The sequence below is a fragment of the Protomyctophum parallelum genome (genome assembly GCF_964188405.1).
Source record: "Protomyctophum parallelum genome assembly, chromosome: 7".
In the NCBI taxonomy this organism is placed as follows: domain Eukaryota; kingdom Metazoa; phylum Chordata; class Actinopteri; order Myctophiformes; family Myctophidae; genus Protomyctophum; species Protomyctophum parallelum.
This window is the reverse complement of record NC_139705.1, coordinates 48,587,710-48,608,670: the sequence shown is the minus strand read 5'-3', so window position 1 is coordinate 48,608,670 and position 20,961 is coordinate 48,587,710. Positions and strand designations below refer to the sequence as shown.

The following is a 20,961-nucleotide window of genomic DNA, read 5'->3' as shown; positions in this document are numbered from 1 at the left end:
AATCACACCTGTGTGAACTGTGTGGTGCAACTCCCCTCTCTCTCCCCCTCCTCTCCTCTTTCTCTCTCTTTCTCATTAGCAGGCAACAGTGCAGCACTAATACTATATCTCTCTCTCTGTTTCTGGCACAACAGCGCCCCTACTGGTACTCATAGTCATATACTGGTGCTCATTGCGAACGCAGTGATTGCGAACGCAGTGATTGCGAATGCATTGAGCACTAACTATGAGACCCTGCAGATCATGTCTGTGTGTCTGTCTGTGTGTCTGTCTGTCCCGCTGTGACACCACCCGCCCGCCACCAGAGGGCGCAGCTGTAGCACACACACACACACACACACACACACACACACACACACACACACACACACACACACACACACACAGTAGAAAACTTAAAAAATTACTAACTAAAAAGGAAAAAAAAGTACGTAATTTATTCTAATTGTTGTTATTGCAATTTACGAGCTGCGTTCGCTTCCCGCGTTTGCGCGTCTTGTGGCTACATAGGTGAACACATAGGTAGGTGAACACGGACATTGCTGTTCCTTGGAGTGGTTGCACCACTTAAAAAGGCAAATGACCACAAAAGACTGCAAAACAAAATCTTAAAACTTTCACGCGCGTGTGTGTGTGTGTGTGTGTGTCTGCACATGCAGGTCTGCCACATGCATGAGCGTGCATGTGTGAAAGCTCCCCCACACTATCAAGAAATAAAAATAGGGAGGGGGGACTTTAACCTTTTTTACAGCGGTCAGTTTCGTATTGCAGCCGCCCGTAAGTGCTCTTTGGGAGCTGTTTTGAAGGAGTCTAGGGATTCACATTCACACACATGTCTTATCCAAAACAACTTATTACTATTGGTTTTTAATAAACCACCAATATTATACCAACAAATATTGCCACTGTCATAATCAATATCAGGTTATTCATGTTAACATTATTACCACTACTGACGTTTAATGTGTAGAAATTAAAAATCCTTTTTGATCAATCTATCATTTATCATCATCTTTGTTTTCGTCATCGTTATCATCGTCATCATACATTGTCCAGAGTTAGACTGATCTAGGTAAGATCTTCAGAGTACCAGGAACAGAGTAAATGCATTGAAAGAGTGTGTCAGTGAACCTGTGTGTGAAGGTGTGTATGTGTGTGTTAGTATCAGGATCACAGAATGACAGCTTTCCTTCATTCCAGTCCAGTTGGATTCTGATCCTCTGAGGCTTTTGCTTCAATGAGAGATCAGTGTCTTGCTCTGAGTAGGATGCTGTGTATTCACCGTTACATAACCATATTGTCCAGAATGGACCCCCTGTGTTTCCCTTCCTCTGGTAGGACTCTGCTAACACACCTACATCCCAGTATGTATTGTCTCCAACCTCAACATCCCAGCTGTGACTCCCTGAGTTAAAGCCCTCAGAACCAAGGACAAGGCTGACATGGTCAAATCTCTCTGGATTTTCAGGGAGCTTCTGTTTCAATCCCCATGTCACGCTGGTCAGATCATCAGACAGGGTGTATACTGGATGGGCAGTGTTGGGGTCCAGAATGACAGGAGTGTAGGAGACAATGTCCTTCATCTTGTCCCAGACTCTGAAGGCCAGGTTGCCCAGGTGTTTGGCCACGTCTATCAGTGCTCCTGAGACCGGCTGTGGGTCCTGCAGTGTGAGCTGGACGCTCTCCATCGTGGTCTTGTAGTTCTGCAGGAATGAGATGTGTTCAGCTCTCAAGTCCTCCTCTATGGCTCTGATTGTGTCTGAAACGGTTGATATGTCTCTGTTCAGACCCTCCATCTTCTCCTTCATCATCTGACTCTTCTGCTGCTCTTCCTCCCTCAGTTCGGTGATCCTGGCCTCCTCTTCATCATGTACAAACTGATGCATCTTCCTAAACTGTTCCTTCATCTGCGTCTCGGTGTGCCGAGTCTGGAACGTTGTGTGTTTGATCTGAATGTGAATCTGATCTGAATCTGATCAGGCAAGAGGTGGAGCTGCCTTTGACAGACCTGTGGTAAAGTGCGCATGCCCACACATGTAGGTGTGTGTGTGCACACCACACACACACACACACACACAAATCCACCCTGACAGGCACTAGTTCTTTCTCATTCCATTCTGGGAGAGAAAGAAATGCAGTGCGATTTCAAGGGGGAGTGGTTGACCATGCTAGGCAGGTTCGACCGGGTGCAACTCGGGCTACAGTGTGTCTGCGTTCTGTGTGCAGCTACCTGCGTGTGTCTGCGTTCTGTGTGCAGCTACCTGCATGTGTCTGCGTTCTGTGTGCAGCTACCTGCGTGTGTCTGCGTTCTGTGTGCAGCTACCTGCGTGTGTCTGCGTTCTGTGTGCAGCTACCTGCGTGTGTCTGCGTTCTGTGTGCAGCTACCTGCATGTGTCTGCGTTCTGTGTGCAGCTACCTGCGTGTGTCTGCGTTCTGTGTGCAGCTACCTGCGTGTGTCTGCGTTCTGTGTGCAGCTACCTGCGTGTGTCTGCGTTCTGTGTGCAGCTACCTGCGTGTGTCTGCGTTCTGTGTGCAGCTACCTGCGTGTGTCTGCGTTCTGTGTGCAGCTACCTGCGTGTGTCTGCGTTCTGTGTGCAGCTACCTGCGTGTGTCTGCGTTCTGTGTGCAGCTACCTGCGTGAAAGTTTGCCCGCGCACTCCCAGTACGCCACGGAAGAAAATCTACTCCAAATACTTTACTACATTTAAAATCACGGTGGCACTAATCTATCATGTTTTGGCCTATAAAGGTCCGCGCACACACCAGGATTGATTATTTTGTGTAATTGATTCACACTCATTTATAATAATATGTCATTTATTGTGACTACTATTATACGTGTGAGCGAGCTTCATTCGTTCTCTCTTCTTTTTGTGGCCTACCTGTTTCTAGTGTGTTTGTCTCTTCTGTTTGTAGCTAACATGTTTGTATGTTTGTCTCTTCTGTTTGTACATGTTTGTATGTTCGTCTCTTCTGTTTGTAGCTAACATGTTTGTATGTTCGTCTCTTCTGTTTGTACATGTTTGTATGTTTGTCTCTTCTGTTTGTACATGTTTGTATGTTTGTCTCTTCTGTTTGTACATGTTTGTATGTTTGTCTCTTCTGTTTGTACATGTTTGTATGTTTGTCTCTTCTGTTTGTACATGTTTGTATGTTTGTCTCTTCTGTTTGTACATGTTTGTATGTTTGTCTCTTCTGTTTGTACATGTTTGTATGTTTGTCTCTTCTGTTTGTACATGTTTGTATGTTCGTCTCTTCTGTTTGTACATGTTTGTATGTTCGTCTCTTCTGTTTGTACATGTTTGTATGTTCGTCTCTTCTGTTTGTACATGTTTGTATGTTCGTCTCTTCTGTTTGTACATGTTTGTATGTTCGTCTCTTCTGTTTGTACATGTTTGTATGTTCGTCTCTTCTGTTTGTACATGTTTGTATGTTTGTCTCTTCTGTTTGTACATGTTTGTATGTTTGTCTCTTCTGTTTGTACATGTTTGTATGTTTGTCTCTTCTATTTGTACATGTTTGTATGTTTGTCTCTTCTGTTTGTACATGTTTGTATGTTTGTCTCTTCTGTTTGTATGTTTGTCTCTTCTGTTTGTGGCCAACATGTGCCTTTGTGTAAAGGTTCCAGATCCCCAGGAACGGGCACAGGGGGCTGGGCCGGTTCCGGCGTGCCGCCCAATGTCCGAAACGGTTGAGAAATGACAGAGTTACCGTGTGCCGGTCCCTCTACTGTACTGTACTGTACTGTCACTGTACTGTACTGGCACACCCGAAATCATCATATATACAGTTAATATGTGCGTGTGTGTTTGTGTGTGTGTGTTGCGCACAGGTGGTGAAAAACAACCATGCTGTTTTCATGCTCATACCCACCCAGCCAGCCAGCGCCAGCTAGCGCGCCACTCGGTGGCTATGAGCTTGTAGATCTGCTATTTTTCAATAGATAGGGGTTCAAGCCCACAATGGGTTTTAAGTAAAAAATTAAATAACAGTATACATTATGTCCTCCACTGCCTGCAGATCCCGGCGCTGTCCTCCAGCCACCAGGGGGCGAGGTCTCCTCGGAGGCGTCCGTACACGTCCTGGTTCAGAGCATCACGCCGCTGCGGGTGTGGCTCAACCACTACCAGTACGTGGCCCTGTTGAGGATGAAGGACGCCATGGTGCGCCTGGGGGCGGAGCTGGGGGCGGAGCCCACCCAGGAGGAGGAGGAGCAGCAGCAGGGAGGGGGAGGGGCCTCTACCATGTGCATTGCCCTCCTGGTGGATTCGGTGGAGCTGGGCTTCCTGCTGCCCCCCTCCTCTACGGAGCCAGAGGACCAGGTGCCTCACACCCCAGGTAGCTCCACCTCACCCCCTAGCACTCACCTCTTCAGACTCCACCCCCTAGCACTCACCTCTTCAGACTCCACCTCACCCCCTAGCACTCACCTCTTCAGACTCCACCCCCTAGCACTCACCTCTTCAGACTCCACCCCCTAGCACTCACCTCTTCAGACTCCACCTCACCCCCTAGCACTCACCTCTTCAGACTCCACCCCCTAGCACTCACCTCTTCAGACTCCACCTCACCCCCTAGCACTCACCTCTTCAGACTCCACCTCACCCCCTAGCACTCACCTCTTCAGACTCCACCTCACCCCCTAGCACTCACCTCTTCAGACTCCACCCCCTAGCACTCACCTCTTCAGACTCCACCCCCTAGCACTCACCTCTTCAGACTCCACCCCTATAGCACTCACCTCTTCAGACTCCACCTCACCCCCTAGCACTCACCTCTTCAGACTCCACCCCACCCCCTAGCACTCACCTCTTCAGACTCCACCTCACCCCCTAGCACTCACCTCTCTAGACTCCACCCCACCCCCTAGCACTCACCTCTTCAGACTCCACCCCCTAGCACTCACCTCTTCAGACTCCACCTCACCCCCTAGCACTCACCTCTTCAGACTCCACCTCACCCCCCTAGCACTCACCTCTTCAGACTCCACCTCACCCCCTAGCACTCACCTCTTCAGACTCCACCTCACCCCCTAGCACTCACCTCTACAGACTCCACCTCACCCCCTAGCACTCACCTCTTCAGACTCCACCCCCTAGCACTCACCTCTTCAGACTCCACCTCACCCCCTAGCACTCACCTCTTCAGACTCCACCCCATAGCACTCACCTCTTCAGACTCCACCCCACCCCCTAGCACTCACCTCTTCAGACTCCACCCCACCCCCTAGCACTCACCTCTCTAGACTCCACCTCACCCCCTTGCACTCACCTCTTCAGACTCCACCTCGTAGCACTCACCTCTTCAGACTCCACCCCCTAGCACTCACCTCTTCAGACTCCACCCCTATAGCACTCACCTCTTCAGACTCCACCTCACCCCCTTGCACTCACCTCTTCAGACTCCACCTCACCCCCTTGCACTCACCTCTTCAGACTCCACCTCACCCCCTAGCACTCACCTCTTCAGACTCCACCTCACCCCCTAGCACTCACCTCTTCAGACTCCACCCCTATAGCACTCACCTCTTCAGACTCCACCTCACCCCCTAGCACTCACCTCTTCAGACTCCACCTCACCCCCTAGCACTCACCTCTCTAGACTCCACCTCACCCCCTTGCACTCACCTCTTCAGACTCCACCTCGTAGCACTCACCTCTTCAGACTCCACCTCACCCCCTTGCACTCACCTCTTCAGACTCCACCTCACCCCCTTGCACTCACCTCTTCAGACTCCACCTCACCCCCTTGCACTCACCTCTTCAGACTCCACCTCACCCCCTTGCACTCACCTCTTCAGACTCCACCTCACCCCCTAGCACTCACCTCTTCAGACTCCACCTCACCCCCTAGCACTCACCTCTTCAGACTCCACCCCTATAGCACTCACCTCTTCAGACTCCACCTCACCCCCTAGCACTCACCTCTTCAGACTCCACCTCACCCCCTAGCTCTCACCTCACCCCCTAGCTCTCACCTCACCCCCTAGCACTCACCTCTTCAGACTCCACCTCACCCCCTAGCACTCACCTCTTCAGACTCCACCTCTCACCCCCTAGCATTCACCTCTTCAGACTCCACCTCACCCCCCTAGCACTCACCTCGTGAATTTGTGGACCCAATGGACCCTTGTGGGTCTGTAACTGAGAGTGCGCTGTATACATAGAATCAAATGTGACCTGTGAGGGTGCATTTGGTTGTATATTTGTCCACTCTCAGAGTAATGGTGGTCCTTGGAATCTAAAACAATTTGACAAGCACTGGTATTATAATTGTATGTCAGACGTGAACTCCACATAGCAGCTCCTCTGACAGTGTGATACAACCCCGGTTTTTCCGGGAAACTTATGGTTGGTTCCCGGATCCTGCTAAATGTCTCCGTCCATTTCCAGAGACGGACAGTCCCAGCATGACGGACTCAGACGTGTCCCCCTCCCATCACTCCCGTCGCCCGTCCGTCCTGGAGGACTGCGCCGTAGTGAACGGTGTCGCCGCCGACGGCGTGGAGCAGGAGGGACCCGACGGGTAAGCCACCGTCTCGCCTGAGTACGGAATACGGTTATCTGTGCGGTCATGAGGTCATTGTTTCTGCATAATCATTAGAATTGTAAAAATCGATCCGAATTTGACTTTTTTTTTATTGACTGGCTGATTGAATAGTCAAACATGTAAGCAGGTACGGAGGACGTATAGACCGATTCACAGAGGGGTGCCCTGGGCGCGGCCATTACTGAGGTGTAATCCATGGAGCAGCTGCTCCGTTGGCCAGGTGTAGCTAATCAGTGCTGTTGCGCTTAATGGTACACCTCAGTAATGGGGGGGGGGGGGGGGGGGGGTCCTGGGGACTTTTTCCATTGTGGACCTATGTATTCAATTCATCAATATGGCATGGCATATGAATGAACACATGAATACATGTCATCAACAAATAAAAAGAGAATAGGAAAAAATGGCAGCAGTTTATTTAATAATGATCTATGAATATTATATAATGTGGCATATGTTGTCAATATTACATTATTTATTTTAAAGGGGCTTATCCTCCGACAGAACATTCGAACATTTGAAGAAAGAAAAAAAAAAACATTCGTCTGCCCAGTGCAATCTTTGCTGTGGCATTAGACATGTTATAATGTCAAAAACACAATTAACCATTTTGAACGGGAACCCCTTTTGGTGGTTACATACATTATGTTATAATTTAGCTATTGAAAAATAGCAGATCTACAAGCTCATAGCGCGCGCCATGAGCTTGTAGGTCTGCTATTTTTGAAAAATAGTTAAAATGTGCCTCAAATCTTTCAGAAAATTGTCATGATTTAGAAAACTATTTTTTTTTATTTCGACGTCAGGCCTGAATGGGTTAAGTACCTAATCCCAGTTATTTGTGGTCCACTAACAGGCCTGGTGACGGGGTGGCGGTGGAGGAGGCCTGTGAGGCGGTGGAGGAGCTGGAGGAGGTGACAGGAGGAGGGGACGGAGGGGACGAGGGGCTCGGCGCCCTGGTCCTCTCGCCCTCTCTGTCCCCTCCCGACGGCCTGTCCCGGGACCCTTCCACCTTCAGCCTGGAGGGGGAGCTGTCCAGTGCCATCAGCGTCACCAAGGACGTCACCAAGGATGCCTTGAGCGTCTCCCTGGACCTGACCAAGGGGGCGCTGTCCATCACCAAGGACGCCTTCAGCATGTTCAGCCGCGGCTCCGGGATGAGCAAGCTGTTCACCCCGCAGCTAAAGTAAGTCCTCTGTTCACCCCGCAGCTAAAGTAAGTCCTCTGTTCACCCCGCAGCTAAAGTAAGTCCTCTGGGGTTCAAGGCTGTACTTTATTGTTACGTCTTATGTACAGGGACATAAGAGTAAAACTTATTAACTTATGGGGGCACGGTGGCACAGTTGGTAGTGCTGTCGCCTCACCGCTACAGTAGAAGGTCCTGGGTTCGATTCCCGCTGGGGACGCTGGAACTGGTTGGAATAACGTGTTCCTTCCACGCGCTACGTCCAACCAGGGAAACTCCCCCCTGTCAGGTGTAAAGGAGCAACTTGGACACTCAGGCATGAAGGAAGCATGAGTTCAAGACCGTTGCTCTCCCCTTGTCCCCCATATATGGGGACTAGGTTGGCGGAGGGTGTGTAGAGCCCAGGATCACATTAGATAATTTACACAGGGGTGAAAAATGGGTTACAAAATCGTGGGATAAAAATTATAATAATAAAAATAAAGAGTAAAGCTTATTATAGTTTGGCTTCCTTCCGACAATGCAGCAGCATAAATACAATAACATCAGACAGAGAGCACAGCAAACAAAGGGATAGAATAAAGAGTGCAAGAAAGAGCGAACAGCGTAGCGTACTACTCAGTGGTAAGGTGCCTGCTCACCACTGCAGGGGTTTTGGGTTTGAATCCACTGTGTTGAGTGTCTACACAAACACCATTGGCTCATGTTTGGAGGAGGGACGCCGAGTGGGGAGGGCACGTGTTCCATACTTTGTCCTACACCGGTTTCTTCTTTGTGTGTGTGTGTGTGTGTGTGTGTGTGTGTGTGTGTGTGTGTGTGTGTGTGTGTGTCTACATGTAGGGACGCCCAGCGCTCAGAGAGCTCCTCCCCCTCCCTGGCTTCACGCCTACAGTCCATGAAGAACTCACCTTCCCAGAGTTCCTTGGACAGCGACATCATGGACGGAAGTCTGCCTGACGACCACATGTCATTGGACAGTGACCTCAGTGACACCTTCGTTGTTCTCATGGATTCCGGTACAGTACACTAGTAGTAAAAAAACAAATATACAGAGACCAAATTCACCCACTACAGTCGTGTTAGTTATCTTGTATTAACATACTCTACCATACTGATTGGTCAAAATAAGGTTTTATTCTCACAGAAAAGGCTTTAATACTGTAACAATGGTCAAAGAAAAATATGTTATAGGCCTGTCTTGACCACTTTATCAGGGAGGATTATTCACACATCTCTCTGCCATGTGGAACGATGGAATGGTCCAGAACAATGTTCTGAATCTCTCTGCCATGTGGAACGATGGAATGGTCCAGAACAATGTTCTGAATCTCTCTGCCATGTGGAACGTTGGAATGATCCAGAACAATGTTCTGAATCTCTCTGCCATGTGGAACGATGCAATGATCCAGAACAATGTTCTGAATCTCTCTGCCATTTGGAACGATGGAATGGTCCAGAACAATGTTCTGAATCTCTCTGCCATGTGGAACGATGGAATGATCCAGAACAATGTTCTGAATCTCTCTACCATGTGGAACGATGGAATGATCCAGAACAATGTTCTTGTTGTGGTTCCAGAGTCTGGTATGAATGATGGAATGATCCAGAACAATGTTCTTGTTGTTGTTCCAGAGTCTGGTATGAACGATGGAATGATCCAGAACAATGTTCTTGTTGTTGTTCCAGAGTCTGGTATGAATGATGGAATGATCCAGAACAATGTTCTTGTTGTGGTTCCAGAGTCTGGTATGAATGATGGAATGATCCAGAACAATGTTCTTGTTGTTGTTCCAGAGTCTGGTATGAATGATGGAATGATCCAGAACAATGTTCTTGTTGTGGTTCCAGAGTCTGGTATGAATGATGGAATGATCCAGAACAATGTTCTTGTTGTGGTTCCAGAGTCTGGTATGAATGATGGAATGATCCAGAACAATGTTCTTGTTGTGGTTCCAGAGTCTGGTATGAACGATGGAATGATCCAGAACAATGTTCTTGTTGTGGTTCCAGAATCGGGTATCGAGTCCATGCGTCCGAGTAACACGTCTGGCCACGGCAGCCCCGCCCCCGGCACAGAGGGGGGCTCGTCGAATGACCTCAGCAGCTCCCTGTCCCAAAGCACTGAGGACATGGTGCCTGATATGGTGGGTATATGAATCTGTCCCAAAGCACTGAGGACATGGTGCCTGATATGGTGGGTATATGAATCTGTCCCAAAGCACTGAGGACATGGTGCCTGATATGGTGGGTATATGAATCTGTCCCAAAGCACTGAGGACATGGTACCTGATATGGTGGGTATATGAATCTGTCCCAAAGCACTGAGGACATGGTACCTGATATGGTGGGTATGAATCTGTCCCAAAGCACTGAGGACATGGTGCCTGATATGGTGGGTATATGAATCTGTCCCAAAGCACTGAGGACATGGTACCTGATATGGTGGGTATATGAATCTGTCCCAAAGCACTGAGGACATGGTACCTGATATGGTGGGTATGAATCTGTCCCAAAGCACTGAGGACATGGTGCCTGATATGGTGGGTATATGAATCTGTCCCAAAGCACTGAGGACATGGTACCTGATATGGTGGGTATGAATCTGTCCCAAAGCACTGAGGACATGGTGCCTGATATGGTGGGTATATGAATCTGTCCCAAAGCACTGAGGACATGGTACCTGATATGGTGGGTATATGAATCTGTCCCAAAGCACTGAGGACATGGTGCCTGATATGGTGGGTATATGAATCTGTCCCAAAGCACTGAGGACATGGTACCTGATATGGTGGGTATATGAATCTGTCCCAAAGCACTGAGGACATGGTGCCTGATATGGTGGGTATATGAATCTGTCCCAAAGCACTGAGGACATGGTACCTGATATGGTGGGTATGAATCTGTCCCAAAGCACTGAGGACATGGTGCCTGATATGGTGGGTATATGAATCTGTCCCAAAGCACTGAGGACATGGTACCTGATATGGTGGGTATATGAATCTGTCCCAAAGCACTGAGGACATGGTGCCTGATATGGTGGGTATATGAATCTGTCCCAAAGCACTGAGGACATGGTACCTGATATGGTGGGTATGAATTATAATTATTATTATTAAAGCACTGAGGACATGGTACCTGATATGGTGGGTATGAATTATTATTATTATTATTAAAGCACTGAGGGCATGGTACCTGATATGGTGGGTATGAATTATAATTATTATTATTAAAGCACTGAGGACATGGTACCTGATATGGTGGGTATGAATTAGGGCATTCACTTCTAGTCATTTTGACTAGTTGACTAGTTTACTAGTCGACTAGTTGTTTAACTACCTATTATGTAAAAAAATCACAACCGTGTGAACTGAGTGTTGCAATTCCCCCCCCACCCCCCCACCACCTCTTTCTCTCTCTCTCTCTCTCTCTCTCTCTCTCTCTCTCTCTCTCTGTCTCTGTCTCTGTCTCTGTCTCTGTCTCTGTCTCTGTCTGTCTCTCTCTCTCTCTCTCTCTCTCTCTCTCTCTCTCTCTCTCATTAGCAGGCAACAGAGCATGCACTATCCCTCTCTGTTTCTGGCGCCCCCTACTGGTACTAATAAGTCATATACTCGTGCTCCTGACCAATGCCACAAAGGCGCATAGGCGGACACGGACATTGCTGGTTGCAAGAGTGGTTGCACCACAAAAAAAAAGGACATTTAAAAACTGTGTACATTGGTTACTATAACTGTAGTATTATATTGTGGTTGTTGTAGTCTTCATATGGCAGTGTATTATGGTTCTTGTAGTCCTCATATGGCGGTGTATTATGGTTCTTGTAGTCCTCATATGGCGGTGTATTATGGTTCTTGTAGTCCTCATATGGCGGTGTATTATGGTCCTATTATAGTCCTCGGTGGTGGTGGTGGTCCTGGGCGGGGTGTCCTGCGTGCTGGAGATGAAGGGAGAAGATCAGCTGGTGGCTCTGGAGGTCCAGCACGTCAACCTGGTCCAGATGGGCAACGTCAAGCCCTCTGACCTTCAGGACCTTCAGGCTGGTCTCATACAAGGTACGGTACGGCCTTCTCAATCCTCCTGAAAACATATAAACCCTGTGAGAAATGACCAAAAAACGCCTTTTGTGACCTATAACGGAACTTACGGAAATAGTTTTTATCTGTCCAATCTGGACTAGTCCAATCTGGACTAGTGTACACAAACACAGAGTTGATGGTCCCTGCATGTCCTTCTGTCAGCCTGACACCTGACCACACCTGACCTAAATCCCTCCTCCTCCTGCCTAAAAAAAACAGGCAGAAACCTCTCGCCCTACTGTAGTACTGTATCATACTACAGCATCACGTAAAAGCACGTACAGTAGCATATCGACAAGCTCAAAACTAGTCACTTCACGCCGTGTTTTGAGCTTGTCGATCTGTTATTTTTGCTTTTAAAGTAACAGTTTCCACCCGACAGAGACAATATCAAACCTTTTATTACCTGATATTTAAAGACATGGTATTCTCTATATTCACAGTGGAGTTGTATTTTCTTAAAGACATGGTTTTTCAGCTGGTCTATACATCTATATAGGTGATAAATATACCATACAGTTGCTCCATCTTTAGTAATTCTTCATCTACTAGTTTGAATTTATTTTTTCAATATTCTGTAAGTTTTTCTTTTTTAGATATTCCTTTGGGCTTTTTGGAAATTATGAGTATTAGGATCCTAGTGTACAAATTGAACCAGACAGATCCTTATGGGTCCGTAACTTTGAGAGTGTACAAATGGAACCAAATGGACTGGGTCCATCTGCTTCTATTTGTACACTCTCTGTGTTCAAATTCACTTTTGAGGATTTAACAGTGTAGATCCCAAAGATAAAATGGGGATCCTCCGTGGCATAATGCATGTCAAACCGAGGGTCCTTGAAACGACAAAGGTAGAGAATCACTGACATGGACGTCTCTCTCCTTCCGTGTCCAGTCCCAGTCGCAGCGGCTCAGTCTCCTGAGGGCCACGGTCCCGGCAGGGGGGGTCCCCCGGTGGTCTGCATGCGCACAGAGATGGGCCCCTCCACCACCCTCCAGGGCTTCATGGAGGTGGCGGTGCAGGGCTGCCGGCTGGACCTGCTGGGCTCCACCGTCAACAGCCTGGGGCCTTTCCTGGAGGACGAGCTGAGCGCCGAGGAGGGTCCACCCATGAAGGTCCACCTCAGAAACATCACCGTCACCATGAAGGTAGCCAGGGTTGTCACCGTCATGACGCTTTACTTGACGATTTATTGTCACACACACACACATACTGTAATTGTGTTTTTGGCATTGAACGCAGAATCATAGTAATAATAATACAGTTTACATTTAAAACGAATCACAAAGTGTTGCAGTACACGGTGAAAATATATGCAACAGATATTACAAGGTTTAGAGAGAAAAAGTATTATAAACACGCAAGCATAAGAACTAGGAGGTGAAACCCTTTAGCTGAGCGAACGCTTTGTTAAAAAGGAAACTCTTTAGTCCTCTTAAAAACATCAAAGGACTGTGGGGCTCTCGGGTGGTCAGGGAGGGCATTCCACAGTGGAGGAGCCGCTGAGCAGAAGGCCCGGCCGGGGGAGGAGGGGCAGTGGAGCAGAAATCCCGGCCGGGGGAGGAGGGGCAGTGGAGGAGCCGCTGAGCAGAAAGCCCGGCCGGGGGAGGAGGCAGTTGTTGTTTCCAAACCAAGGTTGCGAGCGGAGGTTTGTGTTCCTTTAAGGTAGGGTGTCCATTACCGTGGATGCATTGATGGCTTAACAGAGATATCTTCTATAGAGGGTATGCACATGCAGGGCTCCAGACTAACCTTTTCACAGGTAGCACTGGTGCCACCTACCTTTTCATTTGGTAGCGCCACCAGAAATGAGGTAGCACCATTTTTTTTCTTTGTATAGCGTGGTATTATTACATGATCTTATCATGCCCCCACATAGGGCGCCATTTATTTTTGTAGTGGTTTCCACCATTAAAGGTTTGAATCATAAAACCCAAAGGTCACTGTGTAAAAAACAGCAACCTACCTGGTTATACAGTATTCAAAACACTGTAGAATGGTTTGAACCCAACACAAAGTCACTCAGTCAATAAATGCTATATTTATATTCCACACACAGAAAGTCAGTTTAAGGTTTTGTGTTGAAAATTAAATGCAGTCCAAACCTTTGGGATTAATAAAGTGACAATTTGTACAATATCCCATTACCATTATCCAAATTAATTCCTTATTATAATATTTTTACATTTTGGAAAAAATCTTTTGCAATGTGAAATGCCACCAAATTCTTAATCCTTTTCCTTGTCTTCATGGGCCAAGTTGGCGTGTTGTGAGCTTGTAGATCAGCCATTTTCAGCACACACTTTGTACTGGGAGGGAGATTAATGTATTTTGTTGGCCGATCATCATGTATGGACACAGGCTACCTCCTCGATGCAAACATAACAAGCTTTGGAAGCTATTTTTCTTGGCACATTATATGTTTAATCAAACAACAAGTTTACCTCCTTACTCATTGTTTGGGTCGGGAGCTTACAGTCTATGGTCGGGAGTCGGCTGTCTGTGTAGATCATGACTGATCATCATGCAGTTTAGATATGGGCGCTGCGCTCCAGTGAAATTGTACAGCTGAGAAAGATTAGTTAATTTGTGTCGGATAAACTGCGTTCAGACCTGAATATATATTCTCCTCGGTTCGTCCAGTTTGTACCGCGGCAGGTTGCGCTGCGCCTGTTTGCACAATTATCGTCTTTGCATTGACTTTGCAGGCAGGCAGAGAGAGAGAGAGAGAGAGAGAGATAGAGAGAGAAAGGGAGGGGATTCGATTGAGCCAAAAGAAAGTAATACTTTATTATCGCACTACTAATAGCCGCGCGGCGCCCGTGCCTCAGTGTTGAGACGGAGTAAAAATAAATAAATAAACAGATCGTTTTTCTTTCTTTTTTTCCGCACATTTCCAAGTATCACCGGTGTGACCTCATTACATTTTAAGTATCACCATAAGAAATTAAGTCGCATATGCGACCTAATAGGTCGCACGCTGGAGCCCTGTGCACATCATTGTATACCTGGAAGTTATGCGGGAACGCCTACTGAGTGGGGAAAAAAACAACTTTCTGGCCGTGACATCCAAACAGAAAAGTCCTATCTGAATGTATTAAACAACGTGTCGTTAAACTCACCAACATTGCAGGTGTACGGAAAAAAGCTTGAATTAGGCCTATCCTCTTGATTGAAGATCCATGTTATGAGCTACTTTCTGTCAAGAAATTCTGTGCAGGAGATTATTTTTCTAAGAGTTTGGAAGCACTCAGTCCTGCTGCCTCCTGCATTATGTAAAATTTAGACTAACTCAGGACTGTTGAGTGATTTCCAACGAGCACATCCAAACTGATGCTCTATGCTGCTCAATGTTTCGCCAATCAGTCTACAGTAGATGAGGGGGCGTTATGTGCACACGCTCTATTCTGTCGGGAGGAGATGGGAAGCCAAGCCAGTGCAGTGCTCTCGATGGCTTTTGAAGGCTCTTGCTAGGGATCCCGATGAGAAGTGTGTTACAGTTGTCCAGCCTGGAGGAGACGACAAAATAAAATTTAAAAAAAGGTTTGCTTTTAGGCTGTGTAAACAAAGAATGCACAGAGCAGACCTAAAAGATAACTTAAATATCTGAAGAAAAAAGTTTTGGTTTGAGCTGCAATTTATAGAATGAATGATTAGACTGCACTATGTCCATTGTGCTACTACTAGAGCTGGGACTCGATTAAAAAAATTTATCTAATTAATCAGAGGCTTTGCGATTAATTAATCTAGATTAATCGCATTTTAATCGCATATCAATATTCAACCCGAGAACAGCGAGAAACCTTTTTTTTTAATGTTTTTTGGTATCCCAGTGAATCAACGAATAGTGACTACAGGATACCACTCATTTTCAACATTTTACTGTCATTAATATACCTGTTGTGGAAATAATAATAAAAAGTCACCCCATTCTGTGTTGCCTAGAACTGGAGGTCTGAAAAAAAATTAGTAACAGTAACAAGTACATCTCAGTGACATCACAAAGCTGTACTTACTTCATATTGTTACTGTTTTTTGTCAGACCTGCAGTTCTAGGCAACACAAAATGGGGTGACTTTTTATTATTTCCAGTTTTCAGTACTATAGAAAAGCGCCCAGTGAGAAACGTTCCGCGGTGAAAAAAAGGTGCGATTAATTTATTAATCGCATCAATTTAGTTAATCGCGATTAATTTTTCTGTAGTTAATTAATCTAAATTAATCGCAATTAGTCCCGGCCCTAGCTACTACAGATTGGCTATTCACAAACGTTACTATATTTTGGTATATGTTTATTTTGCTGTACTGAAACTTCACTATACATTCTTATTTAACTTTTCGCCTATTATGACATGCCCAAAATAGGGAGGCCAGATTGAAAGTGGTTAACAATCATGGGATTGTCCTTGTTTCATATAGGACGACGGTCCCAGGACGTACCCCACGGCCCCCCAGCCCGTCCCCTCTACGTTCGTCCTAGACCAGGTGGTCCTGGAGCGAGGAGATGACGGCATCCTCAGGGTCAAAGGTGAAAACGCACAATCTGGTACTGCCGAAACACCTGCCGTTTACCTGGACGATATTTATTTATCCATTCAGAATGCATTCATTCCAAACAGAGATTCACACTCAAACTGTTTACAGTACACGGAACCTGAATAAAATTGTGTGTGTGTGTGTGTGTGTGTGTGTGTGTGTGTGTGTGTGTGTGTGTGTGTGTGTGTGTGTGTGTGTGTGTGTGTGTGTGTGTGTGTGTGTGTGTGTGTGTGTGTGTGTGTGTGTGTGTGTGTGTGTGTGTGTGTGTGTGTGTGTGTGTGTGTGTGTGTGTGTGTGTTAGGGGTCCCTAACATGTCAGCAGCGGTCCAGGGGGTCTCAGGCTGCCTTCACCATCCAACCACTTCCTCTGATGATCCTCTTCAACACGAGCAGGTGGGAGGAGCCAACAGACACACTGCGTGTGCATGCAATGAGGTCATAGATCTACTCTGACCATTCATTGTCATAAATAATGCTTATCAGGCCATTATGTAATAAGTGTGACAGCCCTATGTTGACCTCGTGACAAGCTCACAATTAAAAATTACAATGTAGGCATTTAGCAGACGCTCTTAAAACAGTTTAAGAGCCATAAACGTCAAGACGTCTAATTGCCAATTAAGTACCGGATGCCACCGACGACAAGACGTCTTCCCTTGGGAAGTATAAATATAAAAATATTCTTAATTAAAAAAAAAAAAATCATCCATATTTAGAAAATTCCTCTAATCTGGTGTACAGGTGATGACATGCACATTACATGCATAATAGAATTACAAATTCTTTCTTTCTTTATAATGGGAGAATTGGCACTCAAAGCCTAAACTGGTGACCACCAGGTGGCGCTGAAAGAGTTTTAAGCAAGGTAAACACACACATCAAATGCATAGAGACAGTGCAGTGCCTCAGTCATCTAGGATCATGGGTAAACCAAGAACGTGTCTAAACATTATACTAATCTAAACTAATCTCTACATTTGAGACTATAGACACTCTAGAATGCCAGGTCAACACAAAAGAACCTGGCATCTGTCTAAATAACTATGCCATTCTAAATGACATTTTAACCTTTGCATAAGACGGCGTCTAAGGTGGAGTCTGAAGACGTGAGTCAGAACATTGTCTTCAGCTCAGGGCCACAGTTAAGAGGTATGTGTGTGAGGCTGTTGGGCCACAGCTCAGGGCCACAGTTAGAAGAGGTATGTGTGTGAGGCTGTTGGGCCACAGATCAGGGCCACAGTTAGAAGAGGTATGTGTGTGAGGCTGTTGGGCCACAGTTAGAAGAGGTATGTGTGTGAGGCTGTTGGGCCACAGTTAGAAGAGGTATGTGTGTGAGGCTGTTGCTTACACAGCCGTGAGATCCGCTGTAGGTAGCGTAGCTAAAGTGCTACATCCAGATAAGCTATTATAAGCATGGTATGGACGCTATGGTCATTGGCTAATTAAAAGCATGGTAAGGAAGCTACGGTCATTAGTTAGGCTTTAACGACATTTTTTAAACCCGCTGAAGCTGAGCAATTCAACTAATGTTATTGCCAGATATGTGTGGTGCACATTGATTAAAGGAATTAGTCTTGTGTGGTTGGTGCCTTGCAGTGAACAGTAACGGTTACAAACGGCAACATTGAAGTAGATGATATGAACCAGGGTTGGGTTTGCTGTGGGGTATGGGGGGCTTTTGATACCCCCCCTCTGGACTTAAGAGGTTTTGTCACAAGCGCTTTTCATTGGTTCAATATTCTGAAACCTCTTACCTCCATATTCTATTTCTAAGTGGTGCAACCACTTCATTAAGGAGCTTTGTGTGTCTGTGGGTGGGTGGCTGGCTGGGTCTGTCCAAGCACGAAAATAGCGTTTTCACAACCAAGTGTCACTGTTGCGCAGCCTAACACACACACACACACACACACACACACACACACACACACACACACACACACACACACACACACACACACACACACACACACACACACACACACACACATTAACTGTATATATGATGATTTGGGGTGTGACAGTACAGTAACAGACAGTACAGTACAGTACTGTAGAGGGGACCCCCCACAGTAACTGTCATTTCTCAACCGTTTCGGACGCGGGGAGGCTCGCCGGGAACCGGGCCGGCACTCTGGGCGCGTTCCTGTGGGCCTGAAAGTTTCGCGGACCCCCCCCCCAGAGCACGCCCACACGGAGTTGCGCTACTTATTTTATTTCTTGATCATACTACAGCGTCACAAAAGAACGGTGACATGAACCCTAGTCAACAAACCACAGGGTAAATGAGAGCAACCAAAACAATGAATTAAACATGAGAGCAACAACAAAACAATTATGTTCTACAAAGTAACCAGGATGCCAGGGTAAAATGTGACACCTTTCGCGTCTGTGTGTACAACATAATAATTTATAAGCACATCCTCTATGTCAGTGAGTGATTCCCACACTGTTTATCTCCAGACGCGAAAGATAAGTTTAATGTCTACACGGGACCGAAGTCACCGAACTAGCTATTTTCACTAACTAAAAAACATGACATTTCTTAGATTTGTGTATTTATTCATGAAATTATTTTTGAAAGATTTTCGTGAAAAGGTGTGAACAATATGTGGGACATTTTTTGAAAATCCAAAAGTAGGAAACAAACAAAGAAAGGGATACTTTCTTGTGACCCACAAAAGTGTTTGGGTGTAGTCTACATAATACAACACGCTATCACTTTACAATAACATGGTATCATTGGTGGAAAAAATATTAAAGCATCAAAGTATCAATACTACCGGTACTATGTATCATAGTACCAAAAGTAGAATGTACTCATTATGCAAATTTCACAAGTTTCCACATAAATTCAAATTGTATACAATTCTTTTGAAAGTCTAGAGCTCACACATTGTAGATCATTGTACATAAGCTATTTTCAAATAACTGAAATGCATATATGGCAGAAGTGGTTAATGTTTTGTAATAATAATCAAAATCTACAAAATACCTAGTAACTAAAGTTCTCAAATACTTGTAGTGGAGTAAAAAGTTCAATATTTGAGATGTAGTGAAGTAGAAGTAAAAGTACTGAATACTGGAAATACTCCAGTAAAGTAAAATGACCTCAAAATTGTACAGTACTTGAGTAAATGTGTACCTAGTGTAGTCCCGTCTGTGTGCGTTGTTGGCTTGTAATCCAGACATGAGTGTCCAGGTGTTCTGTCCAGGATTGTAATTACACCCGGATAACAATCTGATCTCCACACACCGTTTACCTAAAGCTAAGCACCGTCTTGGGTTTTGATTATGGACAAGATACCGTATAACATTGACGATCTACATTACAAGCTTTTAGAGCTGTGCTACACGCGTGACCATGTATAAATGTGAATCAGAATCGACTTTATTTGATGCATCACATGATTCATTTGAATATGCAATTTACAATTTAGGCATTTAGCAGACGGTCTTTATCCAGAGTTAAACTAGATACATTATGTTAGACTTAAGGCAGCTACACATGTTAAAAACGGAGGTGGTCACCTCAACACATCTAGATGTTTTTATTCACCGCCCACCCCCCTTCACTGTGACCAGAGGAGAGCGGGCTCAACCAGAGTGTGATGGCGTCTTATCAATAAGGAACGTTATTGATACGTCGGATTGGATTAATTTGGAACAGGTAGCTGCTGTCACAAAGAGCGAGGTAAACATGAACATCAGTTCATCAGTCTAAAGTAATATAAATATGAATCCGTACATTGAAACTATAGGATGCCATGTAAACAAATTAACTTACAGTATCATCTGTCTAAATCAGTGGTTCCTAAACTTCTTAGCTTGAGACCCAAAAGAGAAATTAGACATTTGCCTGGGACCCAAACGAGTGAAAATAGCAGATCTACAAGCTCACAACGCAAAATTAATGTAAAACTGTTTTTTTAATGCGTTTTGAAATACTAATAATTAGAAACAAAATGTAGGAAATATACAATTGTGTCCGCGACCCAGTGTTTGGGAACCAGTGGTCTAAATAACGTTTAAAAAACTGCATTTTAACCTTTGATACTAAACTAACCAGGCGGGTCGTCTGGTTCCAGGTCCAGCTGTGTGAAGTCCAGACTGCTCTCTCCCAGGCCCTCGGCGACAGAGAGCGCCTCCTCCAAGAGGTCAGGAAGTATGACCCCACGTTCATTCTCTGAGGGTGCGTTAATATGTCTCCTGTTTTCCCGCTGTGCTTCCGTCCGTCCCGGGTGCCTGAGAGGACATGGCGGGGCGGAGGAGCAGACCTCTGGACATGTCCCGTGTCCCTCTGTCCTTCTGGACCGTGGGAGGAGCAGACCTCTGGACATGTCCCGTGTCCCTCTGTCCTTCTGGACCGTGGGAGGAGCAGACCTCTGGACATGTCCCGTGTCCCTCTGTCCTTCTGGACCGTGGGAGGAGCAGACCTCTGGACATGTCCCGTGTCCCTCTGTCCTTCTGGACCGTGGGAGGAGCAGACCTCTGGACATGTCCCTCTGTCCGTCTGGACCGCGGCCTGGTTTGAAAAGACCATGAACACAGCTCGTGTTTTGGTAGCCTGGAATACAGACTTTTTTATTTATTTATTTTTTACTCTTGAGACATCGAGGATTC

At 46.0% G+C, this 20,961-nt stretch overlaps 1 protein-coding gene across 1 annotated transcript in view; it reads left to right on the top strand.

Moving 5' to 3' along the window:
- The window catches only part of bltp3a (bridge-like lipid transfer protein family member 3A), a 78,608-nt gene extending 57,647 nt beyond the window's left edge, over positions 1 to 20,961 (top strand). The window contains exons 15-24 of the mRNA XM_083769583.1: positions 4,021 to 4,338; positions 6,393 to 6,525; positions 7,403 to 7,732; positions 8,573 to 8,748; positions 9,743 to 9,876; positions 11,622 to 11,781; positions 12,701 to 12,954; positions 16,225 to 16,333; positions 16,643 to 16,734; positions 20,427 to 20,961. Of these exons, the coding sequence (XP_083625709.1) occupies positions 4,021 to 4,338; positions 6,393 to 6,525; positions 7,403 to 7,732; positions 8,573 to 8,748; positions 9,743 to 9,876; positions 11,622 to 11,781; positions 12,701 to 12,954; positions 16,225 to 16,333; positions 16,643 to 16,734; positions 20,427 to 20,528 (1,808 nt within the window). The 3' untranslated portion in view covers positions 20,529 to 20,961. The remainder of the gene's footprint in view (positions 1 to 4,020; positions 4,339 to 6,392; positions 6,526 to 7,402; positions 7,733 to 8,572; positions 8,749 to 9,742; positions 9,877 to 11,621; positions 11,782 to 12,700; positions 12,955 to 16,224; positions 16,334 to 16,642; positions 16,735 to 20,426) is intronic.